This window comes from Mus pahari, chromosome 14 (genome assembly GCF_900095145.1).
Source record: "Mus pahari chromosome 14, PAHARI_EIJ_v1.1, whole genome shotgun sequence".
NCBI lineage: Eukaryota > Metazoa > Chordata > Mammalia > Rodentia > Muridae > Mus > Mus pahari.
In genome coordinates, this window is record NC_034603.1 from 82,124,255 (window position 1) to 82,147,461 (window position 23,207).

The 23,207-nt window shown below is 46.9% G+C and overlaps 1 protein-coding gene and 1 pseudogene across 2 annotated transcripts in view; one reads left to right on the forward strand and one right to left on the reverse strand.

The window, feature by feature from the left end:
- The first annotated feature begins 4,611 nt into the window (after positions 1 to 4,611).
- LOC110332597 lies at positions 4,612 to 5,224 on the forward strand (annotated as a pseudogene).
- A 12,500-nt stretch (positions 5,225 to 17,724) lies between these two features.
- The window catches only part of LOC110332428 (CMRF35-like molecule 7), an 11,958-nt gene continuing 6,475 nt past the window's right edge, over positions 17,725 to 23,207 (reverse strand). For both annotated transcript variants that reach the window (XM_021213657.2, XM_021213658.2), the window contains exons 3-4: positions 21,027 to 21,117; positions 17,725 to 20,030 (exon numbers count right to left, since the gene is read on the reverse strand). In XM_021213657.2, the coding sequence (XP_021069316.1) occupies positions 19,862 to 20,030; positions 21,027 to 21,117 (260 nt within the window). In that variant the 3' untranslated portion in view covers positions 17,725 to 19,861. The remainder of the gene's footprint in view (positions 20,031 to 21,026; positions 21,118 to 23,207) is intronic.

The following is a 23,207-nucleotide window of genomic DNA, read 5'->3' on the forward strand; positions in this document are numbered from 1 at the left end:
TTAAAAGATTTATTTATTTATTATATATAAGTACACTGTAGCTGTCTTCAGACACCCCAGAAGAGGGCATCAGATCTCATTATGGATGGTTGTGAACCACCATGTGGTTGCTGGGATTTGAACTCAGGACCTTCAGAAGAGCAGTCAGTGCTCTTAACCGCTGAGCCATCTCTCCAGCCCTATAATATCTTTTTAAAGGGAGGAGAAATGGTTTAACTGATGTCTGTTCCATGCCTGTAGCCCCATATTAAAGCCCAGCTTTGAGGCCAGAGGAGCCTTTGGGGTACAAGAGGTTGGGATGTTCACATCAACTTCTGTTCCTGATGGAACACACAAGAGTGTTTTCTTACCAGGGTGATTTTAAACTTGCATCCAAAGATGACTGTGTTTCCAGGCTGTGGTAGCCACCAACGGCTTGAAAACTGTATCTGCCCAAGTGATTTTTTTTTTTTTTTTAAAACAACTCTTAACACTGCCAGAAGCAATTTCTAGGGCACGTTGTCCCCAGAGTGGTAGGATGGTGGCTATTTGTGACTTCTTTGAGTATTTTTAAAGTCAGAATTCTTGCTGGATGATGGCGCGCACCTCTGATCCCAGCACTTGGGAGGCAGAGGCAGGCAGGTCTCTGTGAGTTTGAGACCAGCTTGGTCTACAGAGTTCTAGGACAGCCAGGGCTACACAGAGAAACCCTGTCTCAACAAACCGACCAAACAAAAGACAGGATTCTTTATAGCCCAGGCTAGCCTTTGAACTTGCAGTGTAGTCAAGGATGACTTTTTAGTTAATGTTTTATTGCCATGAAGAGACCCATTCATGATCAAGGAGACCCTTATAGCGGAAAACATTTAACTGGGGCTGGCTTACAGTTCAGAGGTTCAGTCCATTATCTTCATGGCGGGAAGGGCATCCTACATGAGTTTCTTCTCCAGCCTGAATCCTTTAGATTTCAGCTCATGTACCCCACCCTCTGCCTGTGCATGTGCTCGTGGTATGCATACCCATGACTCATCCCTCCCTTCTTATACTAATGTTCTGAGACATAAAAGGGGAAACACACAAACGTGGATGGATACACGCCCAAAGCCAGGTTCCACGGTGTGAGGGAAATGTGTCAGGACAGTAGAGACTATGAGCACAGCCCACAGAGCACTGATCTGCTCTCGGCTCTGCCCCAGGCCGTAACCCCAAACCTACCAGTGGCTCTTTTCTCTCGAAAGAGCAGTGGGCGCTGGAATACGCAGATGGGACTTAAGAGTCTTAAGAGGAGAAGTAGGGATGCTGTGGCCAAAAATAGAGTGCCGGGCCCATGAACAGCTCAGACACAAAGGTTTAGTTGGGTGACTAAACGAGACTGCCAACTAGGAGGGATGGGCAGGGAAAAGGGAGCCCTGCTTCCGGGTGTGAGTCACTTATTGTGGGGTGGCCCAAGTGCCAAGTGCTCAGCCACAGGCAGTTTTCTTCTCCTATGGACATGTCTCTTCCTTCACTTTCTTCTCCTCCTCTCCTCTTTCCTCTCTCTGTTGCCTGGACCAGATCAGCCCAAGGGCAGCTTTCATTCATCTCTTCATTCCTTCCTTCGTTCTCCCATTTATTCAACCATTCACTCACTTGCTCACCCATCCATCCACCCACCCACCCACCCAAAATCTCCCATCCATCCATCCATCCATCCATCCATCCATCCACTCACCCAACCATTCACCCAGCCATCTATCTATCCACCCACTCATCCACATATATCCACCATCCACCCACTCATTCATCCATCCATCCACATATCCACCCACCCACCCATCTATCCACCCACCCATCAATCCATCCATCCATCCATCCATCCACTCTGTATTTCATCCACTCCCTGCAGAGCATTCAGGGACCTGCTTCACAACAGACAGAAGACTGGAAACAGGGTATCATAGAACAAAACCCCTGCCCCACCAGGACTTTTGTGTTTACAGGGATATAGACATGGCCTTCTCTACTCACCTCTCTGCTTTAGGACTGTGGGCAGGGACTTCAGATGCAGTCCTCAGTAAACAGTGAGTGGGTGGATGAATGGACGGATGGATGGATGGGTAGGTAGGTGGGTAGATGGATAGATGGATGTATGGGTGTATGGGTGGGTGGATAGGCGTATGTATGTATGTATGTATGTATGTATGTATGTATGTATGTATGTATGTATCAGTTTCCTGTTAAAGAACTGAAAAGCTGGATGCTCCTAATTTATGTTAAAGAATGGCCGTCAGGGCTGGAGAGGAGGCTCAGTGGGTGAAAGTGCTTGCCACACAAGTGCAAGGGCCTGAGCTTGGTCCCCAGAACCCACATAAAAAGCTGGATGTGTGGTCTGCTCAGGGGGTGAAATGCTTACCATACAAGCCTGGTGACCTGAATTTGGACCCTAGAATTCATATAAAGATGGAAGGAGAGGACCGAGTACACAGGGTTTTCCTCTGACCTCTACACCATGGCACATGAGCCCCCATCCCACTCCCACAAATAATCATTTAAACTGTAAAAATAATAAAAAATAATAATGTGCAAGTTGGTCCTGGTTCTTCCTCCAGCTCCATGCTCCCAGAAATGAGACTCAGACTCAAAAGATATTTACAAATACCTTGGTCATATAGCTAGGCTCTTCCCTGACTAGATATAACTTAAAATCTCATTTATTCTAGCCTACATTCTACCACATACATGGCTGATTACCTGTGCTCAGGTACCATGCATCCGTTTTGTCATGTCTTTCCAGGCAAATCTTCTGGTACCTGGCTCTGTCCTAGAAATTTTTTTTACCTACCAGATGTTCCACCTCCTATTTCCTTCCTAAGCCATAGGCCATAGGCATTTTAATTGACAGATGATGCATCCATACAACACACAAGATATTCTCTCTAAAAAATTAAAAAGTAGGACATGTAGCAAGAGAGCCTGTATTCGCAGCCCTGCTTCAACAAGATGGGAGCTGGAAACAGGTCCCCGAAGCTTGGAGAGCAGCTGGCTTGGTGCTGGAGTGATTATCCAAGAGATCGTGTCCCAAACAAGGTGAAAGGTGTGGACTGTCACCTCAGATTATCCTCTGACCATATCACATGTGCCTGCATGCACACATACAAATACACACAAAATAGCCATCAGGGTTGACTGTCCCGTTACTTGAAAAGCTAAGGTGATGGATTTCATGTTGTCTTCTAGCCTGTGCTAGAAGAAGAAGGAGATGTAGTGGTAGTATAGTAGTAGTAGTAGTTGTTGTTCAGATAACTGAACCCAGAGACTCAAGGATGCTAACCAAGTGCCCTGCCACTCAGCTATGTCCTGAATTCTAATCCTCTCTTTACTATTTTATTTAGAGACTGGGGTCTTGTTAAATTGCCCGGGTTGACCTTGAACTAACTCATCCTGTTACTCAGGCAGGCCTTGAACTTGCTATCTATCCTCCTGCCTCCATTTCACCTGGCCCTACTGCACAACAGGGGTTAAAATTCTTATCTGTTCAGATGGAATGGTCAAAGTAGAGACATCCACAAAAGAGGATCATCACGGATATTTACATGACGACAATAACCGTCACCAAAGACTCTGTCCAAACCACAGGCTTGCACAAAAGTCATGATGACCTTGCACAAAGAACCACAGCCTTACAGAGCAACATCTGCTCAGAAGCTGTCTGTTCAGCCTGGCACTGGCTCCACCTTTAATGGCTTTAATGGCTTCCACTGACTTTTGCGGTGGAGGACCATTGCTTCAACACAGCTTATGTAACCTTTCCGACCTTCCTGTTAATCCTCACTTTCCTTACTCTCTTACCCTATGACATCTTGCGCCCTCTCTGGCACATGTGTTCCATATTGTATCCAATAGGCTTTTTTCCCACCTGTTCGGTTTAGTTCAACACAGTATCTTCATATCATTCTAGCAGAGACACCCCCCCCCCCCAAGAAGGAGAGTGTGCTAACTAGCTTTATGTCAGCTTGATCATTTGGGAAGAGGGAACTTAAATTGAGAAAATTATTCTACCCGTCTGGTCTATAGGCAAGCCTGTGTACATTTACTTGACTGATGATTAGGATGTAAGTAAGGTTCAGTTCACCGTGGGTGGAGTCATCCCTGAGTGACTGGTCCTGGGTTCTATAACAAAGCAGGCTGAGCCAGCCTGAGGAGCAAGTCACTAAGTGGCACTTCTCTATGGCCTCTGCATCAGCGCCTGCCTTCAGGCTCCTGCCCTGAATTTCCACTGTGACTTCCCTCAGTGATGGTTTGTGGTGAGGGAGTGCATGTGAAATAAACCCTTTCCTCCTCAAGTTGCTTTTGGTCATGGTATTTTATCACAGCAATAGAAGCCCAAAGCCAGAGGGGGTTTCCAGTATTCCTATCCATCCAGGCTGCCAGCCAATTGCAGCTGGCAGAATAATGAGCTGAAAGATGTCCTTGTCCCAATCCCCAGAACCTATGAATATATTTTACTTAAAAGGTACTTTACCCCCGCTAGCTGCCATCTTGCATCCCCCTGTGTGTGTGTGTGTGTGTGTGTGCCTGACCTCAGCTGGGCTACCCTAGACCCCCTGTGCATGAACCCCAGTCCCCTCGAGGTCCCATTTTCAGTCCAACAAGATGAAAGAAACGATCATGAACCAGGAAGAACTCGGGCACAAGTGCTCATCGGTGGGAAAGGAACAGCTCATAGAAAGAAGAAGGTGGTTCAGGGAGCAGCCACAGCAGACGATAAAAACTGCAGTTCTGCCGGGCGCGGTGGTGCACACCTTTAATCCCAGCACTCAGGAGGCAGAGGCAGGCGGATTTCTGAGTTCGAGGTCAGCCTGGTCTACAAAGTGAGTTCCAGGACAGCCAGGGCTACACAGAAAAACCCTGTCTCAAAAACAAACAAACAAACACCAACTGCAGTTCTCCTTAAAGAAGTTAGGGGTAAACAGAATCTCTTGTTTTGAAGAGGTGAACATGTTTACAAACCAAGGAACAGGGATCCATTTTAACAACCGGGAAGTTAAGGCATCTCTGGCAGCAAATGCCATCAGCATCACAGGCCACGCAGAGGCAGAGATGCTTCCCAGCATCCTCAGCCAGTTTGGTCCATGCAGTCTGATTAGTTTAAGGAGACCGACGGAAGCTCTGCGCAGTCTGTGAATGAAAAGCACCACCTGCTCCTGGGGAGGAGGATGACGATGAAGTTCCAGATCTGGTGGAGAATTTTGATGAGGCTTCTTAAGAACGGGGCAAACCGAACTGAAGCCACTGCTGAAGAAGGTGACACTTGCAGAAGCTACGGGAGCTGCTATTTTATGTCATGACTGCTTTTTCAATTTTTTTTTTTTGTTTATTGTGGATCTGATAAAATCTAAATCTCTAATATTTTTTAGCCCAAGCCCCCACCCCTACCCCCTCGGACACTGCAGCTCTTTTTAGTTTTCGCTTATACCTAATTCATTCTTTGCAGCAAATTAAGCTGAAGAAGCCTGGGAATAAGGTTTGGAAAAGGTTAATAAAATTTTTTGCCTAGTTAAAAAAAAAGGGGGGGGGAGTACTTAACCTAGGTGATGACATGTGTATTTTGTGTGAGACTGTGTGTGTGTGTGTGTGTGTGTGTGTGTGTAAAGTGAGTCTGAATTATCAAGGTATTTTCATCTATATATAAGAGTGTGAAGAGAGCCTGTGCTAGCTGTTACTGAGAGGAATGAAGGAGTTGTGGAGATAGTACACTGGCTCTGAAGATGGACGTAGGGACCATGAGCCAAGGAGTTCAGGGGACCTCTGGCAGTGGAGAAAAGGTAGGTGAGGGGACTCCCCCTAGAGGCAGAAGGAGGAACAGCCTATTAACGCCTTAGTTTAAAAATTTTGATCCAGAGATGTCCGTGTTGCTTTAAGACACTATAACCCATTGAATGGTTTTGGCTTCTTTATCAAAAAGATCAAGTGTCTATAGGTGTGTGGGTTTATTTCTTGTTCTTAGATTCAATTCTATTGATCAATGCATCTGTTTCTGTATCAATACCATGCAGTTTTTATCATTATTGCTCTGTAGTACAGCTTGAAATCAGGGATGGTGATTCCCCCAGAAGTTCCTTTATTGTTGAGAATTTTTTTGTTATCTTGGGTTTTTTTTTTCATATGAAGTTGAGAATTTCTCTTTCAAGGTTTATAAAAATTGTGTTGGAATTGTGATGGGAATTGCACTGAATCTGTAGATTGCTTCTGGTAAGATGGCCTTAGGTTAATCCTACCTATCCATGAGTGGACCCTTGGGGGTCTCAGAGACTGAACCACCAACCAAAGAATATACACAGGCTGGGCCTAGGCCTCCCCACACATATGTAGCATATATGCACTTTGGTCTTCATGTAGGCCCTAAACAACTGGAGTCGGGGCAGGGGGACCCTAACCCCAAAGCTGCTGCCTCTCTGTGGGATATGTTCTTCTAACTGGGCTGCCTTGTCTGGCCTCAGTGGGAGAGCATGCTAGGGTGGGGAGATACCCAGGGGACCCCACCCACTCAGAGGAGAAGGAGATGGGGATGGGGAGAAGGATTGTGGGAGGGGATGATGGAGAGGGGGCAATGAGCTGGATGTAAAGTGAATAAGAGAAAAATAAATAAATAAAAGACACTATGACCCAAGACTTCAACTACAAGCTCTGAGCTTGAGTAGAACGGCTGCTGGTCAATGGGCCCAGCTAGAGATGGGGTTGGTCCCATGGGCAGTGGTGCCAGAGACAGCCCCGAACAAGGTGGGGCAGAAATGGCCCCAGGGAGGGCTCAGCTCAGCCATGACGAGACAAGCCCTCAGAGAGAAGCTGAGTGTCCTCAAGGCCTATGAATTGAAGGCTTGGCTGTCAGCTTGTAGAATGCCTACCATTTCAATGCCATCACACTGGCAATTAAATTCATCCTGAGTCCCCCTGTGGTGGCTCACACCTGTGATCCCAGACAGAAGGACCTCAGAGGGTCTGAGGTTATCCTGGGCTACATAGTGAGGCATAGGCTACAGAGTGAGATCTTGTCTCTGAAAACAAACTAAACAATAAAAACAGTTTTAAAGTGTGTTTGAGAGAGTACCTTCAAGGCATGGAAAGATTCAATGCTATGTCACCCAACAGCGAGGACAGGGTCTGAGAAACGAGTTTGTGGACAGGGCTTGGAGAACGCCAGGCACACACTCTTGAAACAGAGGCCCGTCTCCAACCCCCTCTGTCCCCCCCCCCCACAGTATAGTTTTATATTCCTGGCAAGGCTGTAGGTGTGTTTATACCACACTATACACCCGAAAGCAATGGTTTCTGCAGCAATGTTAGGCAGCTCTGCCGTCATCTCATGACATTCTTTGAAGTCCAACATCACATATGTGGTCTGTCGTTGACTAGATGTGGTTCTGTGGCTTGTGACTCTACCCGGCCATTTTGCACATATTCATGTAGTTGTAATCCTCATGTTCCTGTTCCCTCGGCCACGTGGATGCCAGGCCTCCAATCCCCAGCCCCCCTTCCCCACCACAACCGCCTCAGATATCATTCTTTACATTCTCATGTAAGAACGGCAGCACCATCCCATAATAATCCACCGAATGACTATGCTAGGTAAGTGTTCTACCACTGAGCTACACGCCCACCCCTTTAAATTCTTAGCTAAATTCAGGAATCCCTGAACCAGGCTCAGTGGTGGGTGAGACTATAGGAAGAGCAGTTGCAAAGCCATCTATACCCCCTCTCCTTAAAAAAAATATTAATTAATTAATATTAATTAATTATGCTCACCGATGGAACCTGATGGAATGTATTTTAAGATAGTCCTCATCCATCTGTTCAAAAGAATTGCAAAGACCCAAAGTTTTAAACCATGACCTCAAGGCAGGATGGCAAGTTCAAGGCCAGCCTAGAGTATATAAACAGACCTTGTCCAAGGGGAGGAAGGAAGAAAGGAAGGTAGAAGGAAGAAGGAAGAAGGAAATGGCCTGAGGAAGTCATTGCCTTCTTTGTTGACTTTGCACTCACTGGGTGTGATGGTTTGTATATGCTCAGCCCCTGCAGTGTCACTATTAGAAGGTGTGGCCTGTTGGAGCAGGTGTGTCACTGTGGGCGTGGGCTCTAAAACCCTCCTCCTAGCTGCCTGGAAGCCAGCATTCTGCTAGCAGCCTTCAGATGAAGATGTAGAACTCTCAGTTCCTCCTGCACCATGCCTGCCTGGATGCTGCCATATTCTTGTCTTGATGATAATGGACTGAAGCTCTGAACCTGTAAGCCAGCCCCAATTAAATGTTGTCTTTATAAGAGTTGCCTTGGTCATGGTGTCTGTTCACAGCAATAAAACCCTAACTAAGACACCGGGCTGCCCCAGCATTGGTTTGTGGAGCTAATTCCACCTTGGATCATAACTGAGGGATTAGACAACCACATGTCTCCACCCTGTGGCCATGGCTAGAATCACACATGTCTTGCTCTAGCTGTCCAGCCAGGTCAGAGAATTTTGCATTTTCTGTGTCCTGCGACTGCGAAGGGGAAGAGCTTGAATTAAGAGGAAGGACAAACACCCCTTGTCTGGCACCCCACTCCGCTGCCCTCCCCATGGTGTGGAAAGAGAACCCCAAACTTCCTGATCAAGCATTTCCTTTGCTGTGCTCAGTTATCTAGTCCTGATTCTTGAAGTTTTCCATTGATTGCAGCCTGCCCAAGGGAAGGGCAGTCACTGTCCCTGTGGTGGGTATAGAAAAACGGGGGACAGAGTGATAGACAGTGAGGCAAGAAGACGCACCAATATTTTATTTTATTTTTTGATATAGGATCTCATGTACCCCAGGCTGGCCTCAAACTTTCTAGGTAGCAAAGGATGGCTTTGAACTCCTGATATTCTGCCTCCGCCTTTCAAGAGCTGGGATTACAGGTATGTGCCATCATTCCCAGTTTTAACTGGTGCTGGGGATGGAAGCTAGGGCTTCCTACAGACCAAGGAAGAACTCTATTAGGTAAGGCTATCTAAGTATTGGGCCTGGAACACAATCGCCCAGAGGCCCCACATTGGTCCTTGTCACACACAATGTCCAGTGTCCCGGCATTGGTCCTTGCTGTCACCCAGACTCTCTTCCAGACTTGGACTCACTCATGTGCAGTTTCCTTGCTGCCTGCCCAAGCTTCCTTTGAATTAGACCCTACAAATCTGGACCACAGCAGCTCAGCAGAGCCCACAATGTACTTCTGGAGCCCGAGCAACTGTCAAACACAGAGTTCTCACCTGCCTGGGCAGGAAAGTGATGTGTGGGAGTGGCAGAATCCGTGGACACAGTTCAGTGGGGGCACCAAGAGTGATCATTGACCCCCAAACATCCTATTCATATGAATGACTTCCCCCCCTCTTTCCTTCCATCCATCCCTTCCTTCTTCCCATCAATACATAGGTCTTAGTTTTAAATGGAGACAGAGTCTCAAGGGGGCCCGGAGATCAGCTATGCACGGATGTCAAAGCTGTATGAAGAAATACCTTCAACTGTAAGGATAAAGCCAGCCAGGTGTTGGGTATGGTGGCACATGCTTGTAATCAAGAACTTGGGATCAGGAGTTCAAACTTATTCTTGGCTACACGCTGAGCTGAGGAGCTGGTGAGCAGGGGGAGGCAGGCCTCCTGCTGAGGTAGGGGTGAGCAGGCACCATGGTGGCTTCCTGAAAGTAACTCTCACGTGGTGAACAGCGTCTCATAAATAGGAGTGAGCCCTGTGACCGAAGAAAAGATGTGAAGTTCGTATGTCCACGGAGGAGGAGTAAAGATGTGAAGTTCGTATGTCCACGGAGGAGGAGTGTGCATGACCCTCAGAAGACAGCAAGTGGGGAGTGCTGAGAACAGCTGGGGAGGTGTGAACCTGCTTGGGTTTTTATTTGTAAATAATTTTGAAGGCGCTGGGAATGTATGTTTAATGTTGGGGACGACTGAGGAATATTGATTGTAGAAAAAAACGGAGAAGAGGCTAGAGACACAGCCAGTTACTAAGAGCATCCACATGGAGGCTCACAACCGCCTGTTAACTCCGGTCCCAGGGGAGCTGACACCCTCTTCTGCCCTCTGTGGGTGCTACACAGTGCGGCAACAGACATTCACGCAGGCAAACAGTCAGACACATAAAATTAAGTAAAAGAAATAAAGCTTCAGTGCCGGGAAATAATTTTTAAAAAGCTGAGCCACGCCCCCACTCTGAGAGACCTAAAACACCATTCTTATATCTTTGAAACTTTCTCTCTATGCTGCTGACTCAATTATAATTAGCTATAATTAGCAAAGACTCACCCCTGTGAATCAGCCCTCCCAACACTTTGGAAGTTGAGACAGGAGGATTGCTGCAAGTTTGAGGCCAGCAGGACTAAAGAGTAAGGCCTTATCTCAATGAACAAACAAACGAACAATAAACAAGCATCTTAGTTAATGTGCCTTTTCTCCCATTCTCCTATCATGCCCGTCTTCCACCATTCCCTCCTTCCTGTATTTAGCATGTGTTTATCTAACATCTGCATGCAAGACCCCAGAGAGTGCCATGGTGCCATAGCCTGGGGATGGGGAAGTGAGGACCGTAAACAAGTTTCCTGCTCCCGAGCTTCCCCTTCTTCCTCCCACTGTTTGTCCGAAACAACAAACTTCTGGCGGTGGCTGCCATGAGAGGAGTGCTCACGTGCTTCTGTAGAAATGAACTATAAAAAGCCTGGAGGGTGCGAGATGACTCAGGGGTAAAAGCACTTGCCTCTGTTTTTAGTTTAACCCCCAGAAACCATGTTAAAAGCTGGATGCAGTGGTGCAAGCCTGTAATGCTGTAATGTTAATGTGAGGTGGGAGGTGTAGACAGGAGGATGTCCTAGAAGCAGAAGTAGAAGTAGTGGATAGAAATATCTCTCCCCATAGTTGCTCTGTGGGATCAATGGAAACGGTATTCACTGATCTTAGGTGTCCTGTGGTGTCTCTGTGTGTCAGAGTCAGAAGGGGGGCAGTGTTGATTTTCTGTTATCCTGGCAAGTCTATATGTTGGGAATTTTCCAGCACTACTTGTTGTAGGAAGCAGACAGTGAGTCACGACAGGACACATCACTAAATGAGTCCTAGGAAGACACGCTAGAGTGTCCTCTCTCTTCCATAATTGGATCTAAGACACGTGACATCTTGCTGCATCTCTGATAACCCAGGTAAATGGACTAATGACTGAGGGATAAGATTAGTGTCCAAAGGGCTGGAGAGATGGCTCAGTGGTTAAGAGCACTAGCTGCTCTTGCAGAGGTCCTGGGTTTAATTCCCAGCACTCACATGGTGGTTCATGGCTATCTGTAACTCCAGGTTCAGGGATCTTATACCCTAGTCTGACCTATGTGGGCCCCAGGCACATACATGGTACACATACATACATGCAGGCAAAATATCCATATATACAAAATAAAGACATAAAGTTAAATAGAGCAATATCTAAGGTGGAGGTTCAGCCAAACAGCTTTGTCAATTGGTCACACTGGGTGCCACAGCTGTACCCAGGGATCTCTTGACAGGGACTTTAAGCTGTGACTGGTAGAATTTCTGTCACTTCCTTCTAACCCTGTGGCAGCAGCACTCTATCTTCCTTTGGCTGATGCCACCTGAGGATACCCTGAGATTAAGATGTATCCTCCCCAGAGTCAGAATGGGGACCCGAGTTAACACTGGAGAAATGCCTGTTCCCTGATGGATAGATTTAAGGGATAAATTGGCAGTCAAGTAATACCTCAATCTTCCTTCCTTCCTTCCTTCCTTCCTTCCTTCCTTCCTTCCTTCCTTCCTTCCTTCCTTCTTTCGTTATTTAGTTATGTATTGATGGATTATTGATACATTGGCAGGAATATAGCTACTGGATTTGTCACATGCATCTGGAAAGCAATGATCGTCTAGGCTTTAGCTATGAAGAATCAGTTCCCTCACAGAACCTTTTGTTGAAGAGAGAAACATTACCTTGTCCTGGAGACTGATCTGAGAGGCTGATCTGAAAGGTCAAATTTCCAAGACTGCATCCCACAGAGAACTCACAGTCACAAACAAACAAACAAACAAACAAAAAATGCCATCTGCAAACTATCAGGTTTATGCAGGAGAGGGTTGCTTTGGTGTGAACCCTGGGCTCTCATGATGTGTCCCTGTTGACACAGGATGAGAGAGCAAAGGGTGCTGTGCCCACACAGACTAAGGGGCAATGTGTGAGAAGTCCAAGAGCAGAGCCAAGTTCAAGCAAAGCTTGCTCAGAAGCCTCCTGCCCATCTGCCACACCCAGACAGTGACAGGATTCTGAATCTGGTGGCGAGGTGCTCACAATCATCTTATCATTGGCTCATTTAAAGGTGACCCTATGAGTCTGAACCAGGCAACAACAGTTCAAGGGAGATATGGAAAGAGAATGCCTCATGGAAAGAGAGTGCCTCATGGAATGTTCTAGAAGAGATGGTTCATCTCTTCCTTGGAAGTCATTGGGGCTGAGTGTGATGATTGTGTGCAGTGTACTTCCTGGGAACTAGGAGGAGCCAGTGTTAGGACGAAGATAATGATGGCGACAGGCGGAGAACAGGAAGGAACTTGCATCAGCCCACCCACAAAGGCCCCAACTAGTCTGGCTTCAAGTCCTGCATAGTCAACAGTGAGAACACAGAGGAAGTGGTGGCTGCCCTGAGCCAAATGCCTGAATCAGGAGGCTCTTCAGGAGGGGAGCTTAATGCAGTGGATTCAAAATCGTCAACCTATGAGCAAAATAGGGACATGAACAGATGAGAAACGGTTAAAGTATAACTAGTGGGGCTGGAGAGATGACTCTGCGATTAAGAGTGCTACCTGCTCTTGCAGAGGACCTGGGTTCAGTTCCCAGCACATACATGGCAGCTTGGAACCATCTATAGTTCCAGTTCCAGGGGATAGGGTGCCCACATTTTGCTTCTGTTAATACCAGGCTTGCATGAGGACTATATATATATATATATATATATATATATATATATATATATATGCAGACAAAGCACTCAGACACACAGAATAAAAAGTGAATATTAAAATATAGATAGTAGCCGGGCAGTGGTGGTGCATGCCTTTAATCCCAGCACTTGGGAGGCAGAGGCAGGCGGATTTCTGAGTTCGAGGCCAGCCTGGTCTACGGAGTGAGTTCCAGGACAGTCAGGGCTATACAGAGAAACCCTGTCTCGAAAAAACAAATAAAATAAAATAATAAAAAAATAAAATAAAATATAGATAGTTTATCTTATTGCTGAAGACATCACACAATGCAATTATAGGTCACAGAAGAATAAAGCTGGAAGCTTCTCCTTAGAAGCTAATGGTGCAAGAAAGTGCTATGTAGGCTATGGGAAGACTTACCCAGGGGGAAGATCAGTGGTCTTACCTAAATGTGAACTCTGAATGTTACAATGTCAACCTGTCAGGCAAGACGGAGTCACTGATGTAAGAGCAGCATGGCTATTTTGAGCATAACTGGTGGGGTCTGGGAGTCACCGCACAAACCACTCAGACACCAATTTCGGTCAAATAGGGATGGCTTATTGAACATCACATCCCAACACTGATTGATCAGGGATGCAGCCCAGACTCGGGAGCTGAACTGTATCCTTGTTCTGGACTGCATCCTTAAGTTAAGATCACAGGGCTTTTAAGTCCCAAATCCACAAACATCTGTGCCAAGTGATTCCACCAATCAGGATTTAGGGATGGTGGTTTCCTTAGAAACAGGACTTTGTTGTACATGTATCCTGATTCCATTGGTTTGGGTATTCAGTGGTGGCAGGGGAATTGCCTTGTCTAACATTCATGTCTTAACATACCAACCAGGATGTCAGTTATCCACATACATGTCTCTTTTTGCCAAGTAGGAAGCCAGTTCCCAGGGAGGTAAACTTTACTTGACCCCTACTCAAAATGGAAGTCTTACTCCATACATCTTCTTTTGTTGGTGCAGAGGTCCCTCTTATGTTGGGGTCCATCCCAGGGACAACTTATAAAAGCAAAGACCATAAAAGCTCATAACCAGGTGCAGGAAGTGCTGCCTGGTGGTTGGTTCATGTCCAAGCTTACTGTGGCTAACTATACAAAGCAGTTCTAAGTGACTTCTGTTGTGATTGGTTTCCAAGAACACCAAAGCACAGAACATTCAAGTGAATAGCAGAAACAACATATGAGAAAGTTTCCTAGTAACATTAGTAACAGCACAAAATGGTAGGCCAGACAGTCAACTGTTACTTAAGCCTTAACATTTCACCTAGGCCTTAACAGTAGCCAACCACTATCTTCTTGAATTTCAGGCCCACTACCTGGGAAAGAGTGACAGCCTAGTACTGTACACTTGATCAGAAGCACTCTGGTATTTTGCCAAACAGACTCATAGTCAAATTGCTTTCTAAATCTTTGTGTTTATATACACAGAGAGACTAGTGTTGCTCTGGTCTTGGTCAGAGAAGAAGAACCTCCTACCTGGTCCAAGCGCTGAGAATGAGTGACTGTGGGTACTCATCCATAAACACCACATCTGTGTGACCCCCTCCAAGGCCCAGGGAACACTGAAGAAGAATGGCTGCAGAGAGTACAAGACTTGAAGGATGGGAGGATGGCTTAGTTAGGGTTGACTGCTGTGAACAGACACCATGACCAAGACAACTTTTATAAAACACAACCTTTAACTGCAGCTGCCTTCCAGGTTCAGAGGTTTAGTCCATTGTCTTCATGTAGGGAAGCATGGCAGCGTCCAGGGGGCGTGGTGCTAGAGGAGCTGGGAGTTCTACATCTTGTTTCGGAGGGTAAACAGGAGAAGACTGGCTTCCAGGCAGGTAGGACAGGGTCTTAAAGCCCACACTCACAGTGACACACCTACTTCAACAAGTCCACACCCACTGCAACAAGGCCACACCCACTCCAATAAGGCCACACCTTCAAATAGTGCTCCTCCCTAGGTCAAGCATATTCAAAACATGACAGGAATACTGCAAAATGCTGTCCTCTGGACATGACGTAGCTGTTGCAATCATGATCAATCATGATCACAGAGCATCTGTGGCCACCTGCACAAGACTCCTCCCCACCCCCACCCCGCAAAAGCCCCATAAGACCTTAAAGTAGAAGTAGCAAGATTGAGATGAGAATGGGAGAGGGCAGTGGGATTGGATGTGATAGTACACTGTATACGTGCGTAAAATTGTCAAAAAGGTTTTAAAATATAACTGGAAAACAGGTTGGGATGTAGCTTAGTTGGTAGAGGGCTATGTCTGGGTTGAATCCCCCCCCACCACCACATAAAACTGCACTTGAAGAAACCACACCTGTTGTTCCAGCAGTTTTGAGGTGGAGGCAGGAAGATCATGAGTTCAAGGTCATCCTCAGCTACATAGTAAATTCAAGGCCAGCCTGAGATATGTGAGAGTCTGGCATAAACAAACAACCAAACAACCCACTAAAGTAAAAGGAAAAATATTTGTTCACGTAACAAAAACAATGTTGTTGGTTTGGTATGTGACAATCTATTCTATACTCATGTGACTATGCTTTAATCTTCTCATAGAGAGTGAAATCCCTACCCACCTCTTGTAGCCAGCTTGTTTCAAGTCATGTTTGCCCTGCCATAAATTATCCATAACTTCATATATAGACAAAAGAGGAACACTCTTTTTAAATTTCTTTATGATTTATTTTTATGTGCATTGGCATTTTGCCTGCGTTTATGTCTGTGTAAGGATGTCAGACAGTTGTGAGCTGCCATGTAGATGCTGGGAATTGAACCTGGGTCCTCTGGGATGCTGGGAATTGAACCTGGTGCCTCTGGAAGAGACCAATGATCTCAATCACCGTTACAGCTCTCCAGTCTCTGAGTAACACTCCTTTAATTTTCTTTAAATTTTTATAGATTCTTTGTGAGTTTTGCATCATTCATCCCAGTCCCACTCATCTCCCCACCCCCTTGGATCCACCCTCCACCCTTATAACCTCCCTCCAAAGTAAAAAACACACAAACAAACAAAACAAAATAATACAGAGAAAGCATCTCATCGTGGAAGCTGCGGTGTGTCGCAGTGTGTCCCACAGTGTGTCCCACAGTGTATCCCTCTGTCCACCTATCTTTACTTTTAGATGTTCATTACCAGGAGTCATTGGTCTGGTCGAGAGCTCTGGCTTCTGTGACACTATCAATATTGGATCCTCACTGGAACTCCTCCTGGTTACTCTGTTGTTGCCCTGTGTCATGGATATCCTGCAGCTTTGGATCAGCGGGACTGGCTGTTTCACATGCTCCAACAGTTCACAGATGGTGTAGATTTTGGGGTGGGTTAACTCAGAGCCATGGATCTGGACCTAGATGCTAGCAAAGCTGAATAGCCTGCCAGCTCTCCCTTATCTGAGCCACTAGGACAAGCTCTCCAGCAATGCTCTGGCCAGGTCACTCAAAGCTACCACTGACAGAAGGCAGGGTAAGGTCTCTCACTCTCATGCCCTCTGGGCTGGCTCACCCACACTCACAACGCCAGAGCCAGATCCACTGTGTTGCCTAGTCAAGGTGCAGGGCCATTCCCCCAAGTGATACAGCTGACAATGGGATGGGCCAGTTCTTCTGCATCCGTACTCTTGAGCTGGCTCACTAGTGCCTTTGTCATCAGGACCAGCTCCCTGTGTTGCCCAGGTAAAGTGCAGGGCCCACTTTCCTGAGTGCTACAGGTGGTGAGGGGCAGGGCTAGCTTTTATGACCCTGGGGGTCACTGAGCAACACTCTTCAAAGAGTATAAAGAATAGTTACATGAGGCTATGCCAGTGCCTGGCAAATACAGAAGTGGATGCTCACGGTCATCTATTGGATGGAACACAGGGCCCCCAGTGGAGGAACTAGAGAAAGTACCCAAGGAGCTGAAGGGGTCTGCAACCCTATAGGTGGAACAACAATATGAACTAACCAGTGCTCCCAGAGCTCATGTCTCTAGCTGCATATGTAGTAGAAGATGGCCTAGTCGGTCATCATTGGGAGGAGAGGCCCTTGGTCTTGCAAAAATTATATGCCCCAGTACAGGGAAATGCCAGGGCCAGGAAGCTGGCGTGGGTGGGTTGGGGAGCAGGGCTGGGGGAGGGTATAGGGGACTTTCGGGATAGCATTTGAAATGTAAATGAAGAAAATATCTAATAAAAAATAAAATAAAATAATTCTATTGCTTAAAACTCTTGAGCTTATGGTCTGGCTAGTTCCCAGAACTAAATGGTGCCATCTAATTATAAGGAAAAATTTCCTCTTATGTGATTTATTCTGTCCTTTTCTTGAGAAAAAATAGTTTCCTTTTCTCCTTTCTTCCAACAATAAAATGTATTGTGTAGCTAAAGTAGAATGCATTGCAACTGCAATGTGCAAAACTGAAAATACTCAATAAATTTTCTCATCTTGGCTGTAAAATAAAAAAAGAATAGTTACAGAATGGGAGAGAATGTTTAAAAATAGTATATCTGAGGAGAGATTATATCTAGAATATATAGAAAAACAATCTGGCTAAAAAGCAGACAAAGTGAGTGGGAGCGACAGCTCATCAGTTAACAACACCCACTGCTCTAGCAGAGGAACTAAGTTGGATTCCCAGCACACAAATCAGGTGACTCATTGCCATCTGTCACTCCAGTCCCAGGGGATCTAATGCCATCTTATGACCCTTACAAGTACTACGTCAAGGGCACAAAGCTACACGCAGATGTACACAATTAAAGAATACAAATTAATGTAAAAAAAAATCTTGCTTTTAATGGATAAAGGACTTGACCGGCAAGATGCCCAACATCTCCAATTATCAGGGAAATAATATAAATTAAAGCACCTGGAGAAGGGTTGTGATTGCAAATAAGCAGACAAAAAACAGAAAATGTAGATGAAGAGTGTGGAGAACTTTGAATGTTTACATCCTGTTGGTGGAAATATAAAACATTGTAGCCATTGCAGAAAAGGATACAGAGATCATTCAAAAAGATTACAATGAGGATTGTCACATGACCCAACAATACTCTTGAGTATACATGCTAATTACTTGTGTCACTGCTGTGACAAAACACCTGAGAAAAGAGACTAAAGGAAGAAAGGTTTATGTTGGCTCACGGTTGGAAGGGCTACAGTCCATCACATTGCGGACCGAATGGCAGTGGGAGTGGATCTATTTGTAGCACCAGAGTCAAGAACTGGCTAGCCACACTTTGTTCTTAGGAAGGAAAGAGAGATGGACCAATGGGTGCTTGGTTTGCTTTATCTCTTTCCTCCCTTTTATTCAGTCTGAGACCCCAGGCTATGGGATGGTGAGTGTTCACAGTCAGGGTGGGTCATCCCTCCTCAGTTAAACTTCTTTGGAAGCACCATCATAGAGAGGCTTGGAGGTGTGTCTCCTAGGTGGTTCTGAACCCAGCAAAGACAACGATCAAGATTAACCATCACAATCATAAGCAAGAGAACTGAAGACAGCATCTTAACGTGAAACCTTCACCGATACACTCATGCTCGCTGTAACATTATCCACAAAGGCCAAGAACAGACAAAATATCCATGAGTAAATGAGTGGAGGAAGAAAGTGTGGTATATCCATACAGTGGGATGCCTTTCAGCATTTAACATAAAGGAATTCTGTCATCCGCTGGAAGGTGGATGGTCCTTGGGGATGTGACTGATGCTAAGGTAAAGCAACCCCAGAATGACAGACACCTCCTGATTCCACTCAGGTGCATTAGCTAAACTCCCAAGGACAAAATGTTAGATGGTGGTAGCCAGGGCCTGATGAGGTGAGGTGAGGTAGTGTTGGGGGGTGGGGTAGGGGTGGGGAAGGGAGGCATTGCTCAGTAGGCTTAGAGTCTGAGTCTTGCAAGACAAGACTGTTCTGGAGATATGATGTCTTTGCAATGTGCATGGCAGCTCTGTGCTGTGCAATGGAAACACCTCACTAAAGGCAGAGTTCATGTTAAGTTTCTTCCCCACGCTCCAACTACAGTCAAAGATAACCCTGTGATAAGGGGATCATTCTCATGGCCTCTACCTTCCTGGCTGGTGCTGTTGGTAGTTACTCTATGAGCTACCCTTGGCCTAACTTCCTCTGAGGTGCAGATGTATCCAGTGTGGGCCACGGGGAGGATCCAGGTGGGACGACATATGGCTCTCTCTGCCTCCTGAGCTCTCTGCTGCCCTCGCCTGGCTAACCTTTGTTTGAAGCCCGCATGCCCCGAGACTGTGTAGTTTGGAGATCTAAAGGCTGTGCAGCTTTCTGCCCCTGACTCCTGGAGCAAAACACACCTGCTGGCTAAGTCATGGATTCCCAAGTTCTCCACAATCCAGACCCCTGGGCCTGTTGGGCAGGCTTCAGTCCTCTCTTTTCCTCAGAAGTGCACGCTAGGGGCAGGCTCAGTGTCCAGAGCATGGAGAATGACCGCTTGCTCCGCCTTCTCAGAGTTTCCTATGACAGAGTCATAGGATAGGTGACCTAGCTACCCCACTGGTCCCTTCTGCTTCTCTGTGCTTCTGTCCCAGGCTTTGCACAAGCTTTTTCGGCAGGGCACACACACCTGTCTTTCTGCAGCTTGGACTGTGTTCCATCAGTTCTCATCTTGGGCTGACCATGGTCAGATGGTCATGGGTAGATGGGGTAGGGCTGATGAGGATGTAAAGAGAGAGCAAGGTGCTGGTCATGCAGCTGTGATGATACCTCAGGAAGAGCCTGCGCTGTAGTTCCATTCTGTGCAGAGTGTAGCTCATGCCTGGCCTAGCCTTCCAGGGACCAGCCTTGGTCACCGCCCACGGAAGATTTAAGGAAGTTTCTTCCTTGGTCGAGGTCTCCTCTGGAATGAGAGTCCAGAATGGGAAGGCTCTGTTTATCCATCAGTCTAAGGAGAAATGTCTTTAGCTAGAAGTTCAGAGTCCAAATCGCTACAGAGAGTGTGTCTCCACTGTTCCTCAGGGACCTTCTGAGTTGACTTCTTCAGCCAGAGGACAGCACCAGCCAAGATGAGCAAGGCAGGCACCTTCACAAATGCCAGGAGCATGTAATGGTTCCTGTGACAAAGACACAGCCATTAAGGCCTCATGCCCTCGAGACTCATTATGCCCTATCCCCCAAGACATGGAAGTCAAGAGCTAGCCCATCACAACCTGAAACTGAAGGCCCACACCCTACTTGAAAGACTCCTCCAGGGACCTTCTCCAAGGTCCACCCAACCATGAGGGCATCTCGGTGTCTCCAGGTGGCTTTTATAGGGCCTGTTCCCTAGTCCTAACTTTATCTTCTGGGGCTCTCCTTTCCCATAACATCCCTCAACCCAGCAGAAACCTGAAGCTCTCTATATCTGGGTTGTGTTTGCTTACTCTGCCCTCAACACTGGCTCCAGGTTAGCAAATCACTGTCTCTGCCCTGTTCTCATGATGATATGGGGTCCTTGTCTCTCCCTCGGCAGTCACAATGCTGCCAGGGCTTTTTTGACCAGTCCAGTTGGCTGGGTAGTGATGGACAGCTCTGCAGATCAGTTTCCTGATGGGGTTGGAATGGGGACCACAGTGGGTGGGAAGTGCCAGGGACAGAGGTGGCTTGGGACCTTGAGTCTGGACTATGACAATCACTAGCTCCTAGTGATAGCACATGGGTAGGAGTTTCCAGGCTTGGCATCCCCACAGGAGGAGCCTGTGTAGAGGAGTGCCTTAGCTAGGGTTTGACTGCTGTGAAGAGACACCATGACCAATGCAACTCTTATAAGGACAACGTTTAATTGGGGCTGGCTTACAGGTTCAAAAGTTCAGTCCATTTATTATCATCAGGGCAGGAGTATGGCAACATCCAGGCAGGCATGGTGCAGGCAGAGCTGAGAATTCTACATCTTCATCTGAAGGCTGCTAGTGGAAGACTACTTTCATGAAGCTAGCTAGGAATAGGGTCTTAAAGCCCACACCCACAGTGACACACCTACTCCAACAAGGCCACACCTCTAAATAGTGCCACTCCCTGGGCCAAGCATATACAAACTATCACAGGGAAGGAGAAAAGACCTCAGGACTCACCTCTTCTGCAAGTCAGAAGACACCATGTTTGCACCACTGTCCACAGTAGACCAGGAAAGTTGATTAGAAGTCGACATGGTATCTTTACCCACTAGACATAAACAAAGATGGCCATAGGTTACGAAACAGATTGGGGAATAGTTCATGCATGGCTCACAAAGGTATTTGAATCCAACCGGCCTTCACCAGGTGTCTTAGTCAGGGTTCCTATTACGATAAAGCACTATGACCCAAACAAGTTGGGAGGAGTTTCTTTGGCTTACACGTCCATGTCCATCACTGAAGGAAGCCAGGACAAGAACTCAAACAGGGCAGGAACCTGGAGGCAGAAGCTGATGCCGAGGCCATGGAGGGGTGTTGCTTACTGGCTTGCTCCCTATGGCTTGTTCAGCCTGCTTTCTTATAGAACCCAGGACTACCAGCCCAGGGATGACAACACCCACAATGTGCTGGACCCTCTCCTATCAATCACTAATGAAGGAAATGCTCTACGGGTTTGCCTGCAGGCCAGACTTCTAGCGACATTTTTCTTAATTGAGGTTCCATCTTCAGTGGGTCTGACTTGTGTCAAGTTGACTTAAAACTGTCCAGCACATCAGCAGATCTTTCTGGATTACAAAAGTCCAAGCCTTGTCTCTTTGTACAGACCTTTGATTGCTATTGAGCTGACTGACTGCCCGTAACTCATCTCCTCCATCATCATTATTTATAGGAGCTATGGCGGGGAGATATAGACCGTAGTTTATTCTGGAGGAGTAGACACACCACAATCTCTTTCCTCTCGCTTTGATTAGAGGCAAGAATCCCTGCTCCTTGCCTTTAGATTGTAACCGAGTAAGGCTCAAGGAGAGATGATCCCAGAAACAAGTGTCTAGTGACCGGGATGATAAATGGCAAAGGACTTCTGGAGGTCAGTGAGCAAGAAGGCACAATGCTAGTTAAATCATGAAGGACTATGAGGAAGGAAATGTCACCATGAGGAAGCTCTGGGGTGTCTTGCAGTGGGTGGCTGGGTCATGGATACTTGAGTTCATCTCTGGATTACAGTCATCTTTTGAGCTAGTTCTTGACCCAGTAAACCGTTCACCCAAAGGCTCTAGGTTTTAATCAGGCTTGGCAGCCAAGAAGAACTCTGGATAATTCCAGTCTTAACAGTCTTCTGACCAGCCACAATCACCACACAGACTGGTGTCCCCTGTCCCCCTGGACACTCAAAGCTCCACATGAGGCACACTCTTTGGCCACTCCGTCTTTTGCCTCTATATCTTAATCAACCCCCTTTCTGCCCCCACAGAACTTCTCAGCTTCCCTTCAGTGGTAGTCCTGGGGAATTCCTATTGGGGTGACCCTTTCTGAACCTCACTTCCCTCAGGAGGCAACTTCTGTGTCTCCCTCACTGGTTTCAGCCCTACCATCCCTGCTGTCTTCTCGGGAGTCAGTGTGGCTCCTGGGCTGAAGAAGGTCTGCATATGGCTAGTTGGGTGCATGTGGGGTAGGTTGCTCCTCAGGAGCCAACAGAAGGTCCTGGAGTCTCTCACTGAGGCTGAGGCAGGGAGAAGCCGGAAGAGTCAGGGAAGTCTCTGATTCTGATTTAATAGCTTTCTCTTTGAAGCATCCACAAAACATCTGCAAATCTCCTGGGGCTTCCTTACCCTAAGCCTTTTCTTTTGCAGTCAGAGAATGCAGAAGTCATTCTTAGAAAGGTCAGCCCCCCCAAAGTGGCCAGAGTCACTGTGGTTTAGATAGGCCTGGGCTTCAACCCTGGGAGCCCTCCCCCAGATGGAGGGTCCCCAGGGTTGCCCCCATTGTCCCATGTGACAACAGGCTTGGGGTACAAGCTTTGGAAGACAAGGAACTCCTCAGCCTGATGTGCTGAGGACGTCTCCAGGCCTCTGAGACCTACATAAGCCGCCAGTGGAAGAATGGGAGTTTCCAGGGCTGTGTATCTCCAGGTCAGCAGGGCTAGGTCATGGGTTCCAGAGGGAGATTTCTAAGCCCTGGTTCCACACCAACATCTGCCAGTCAGGACACACATCAGTGGGATTCCTTGGAGAAACCCCAGGGGCTGACGTTGGTAAACGTGTTGGGTTGCTGTCCTTCCTTACGTCTGTTACTGCCTTGTTCCATCTGTCTCCCTTCCTCCCTCCCTCCCTCCCTCCCTCCCTCCCTCCCCCTGCCTTT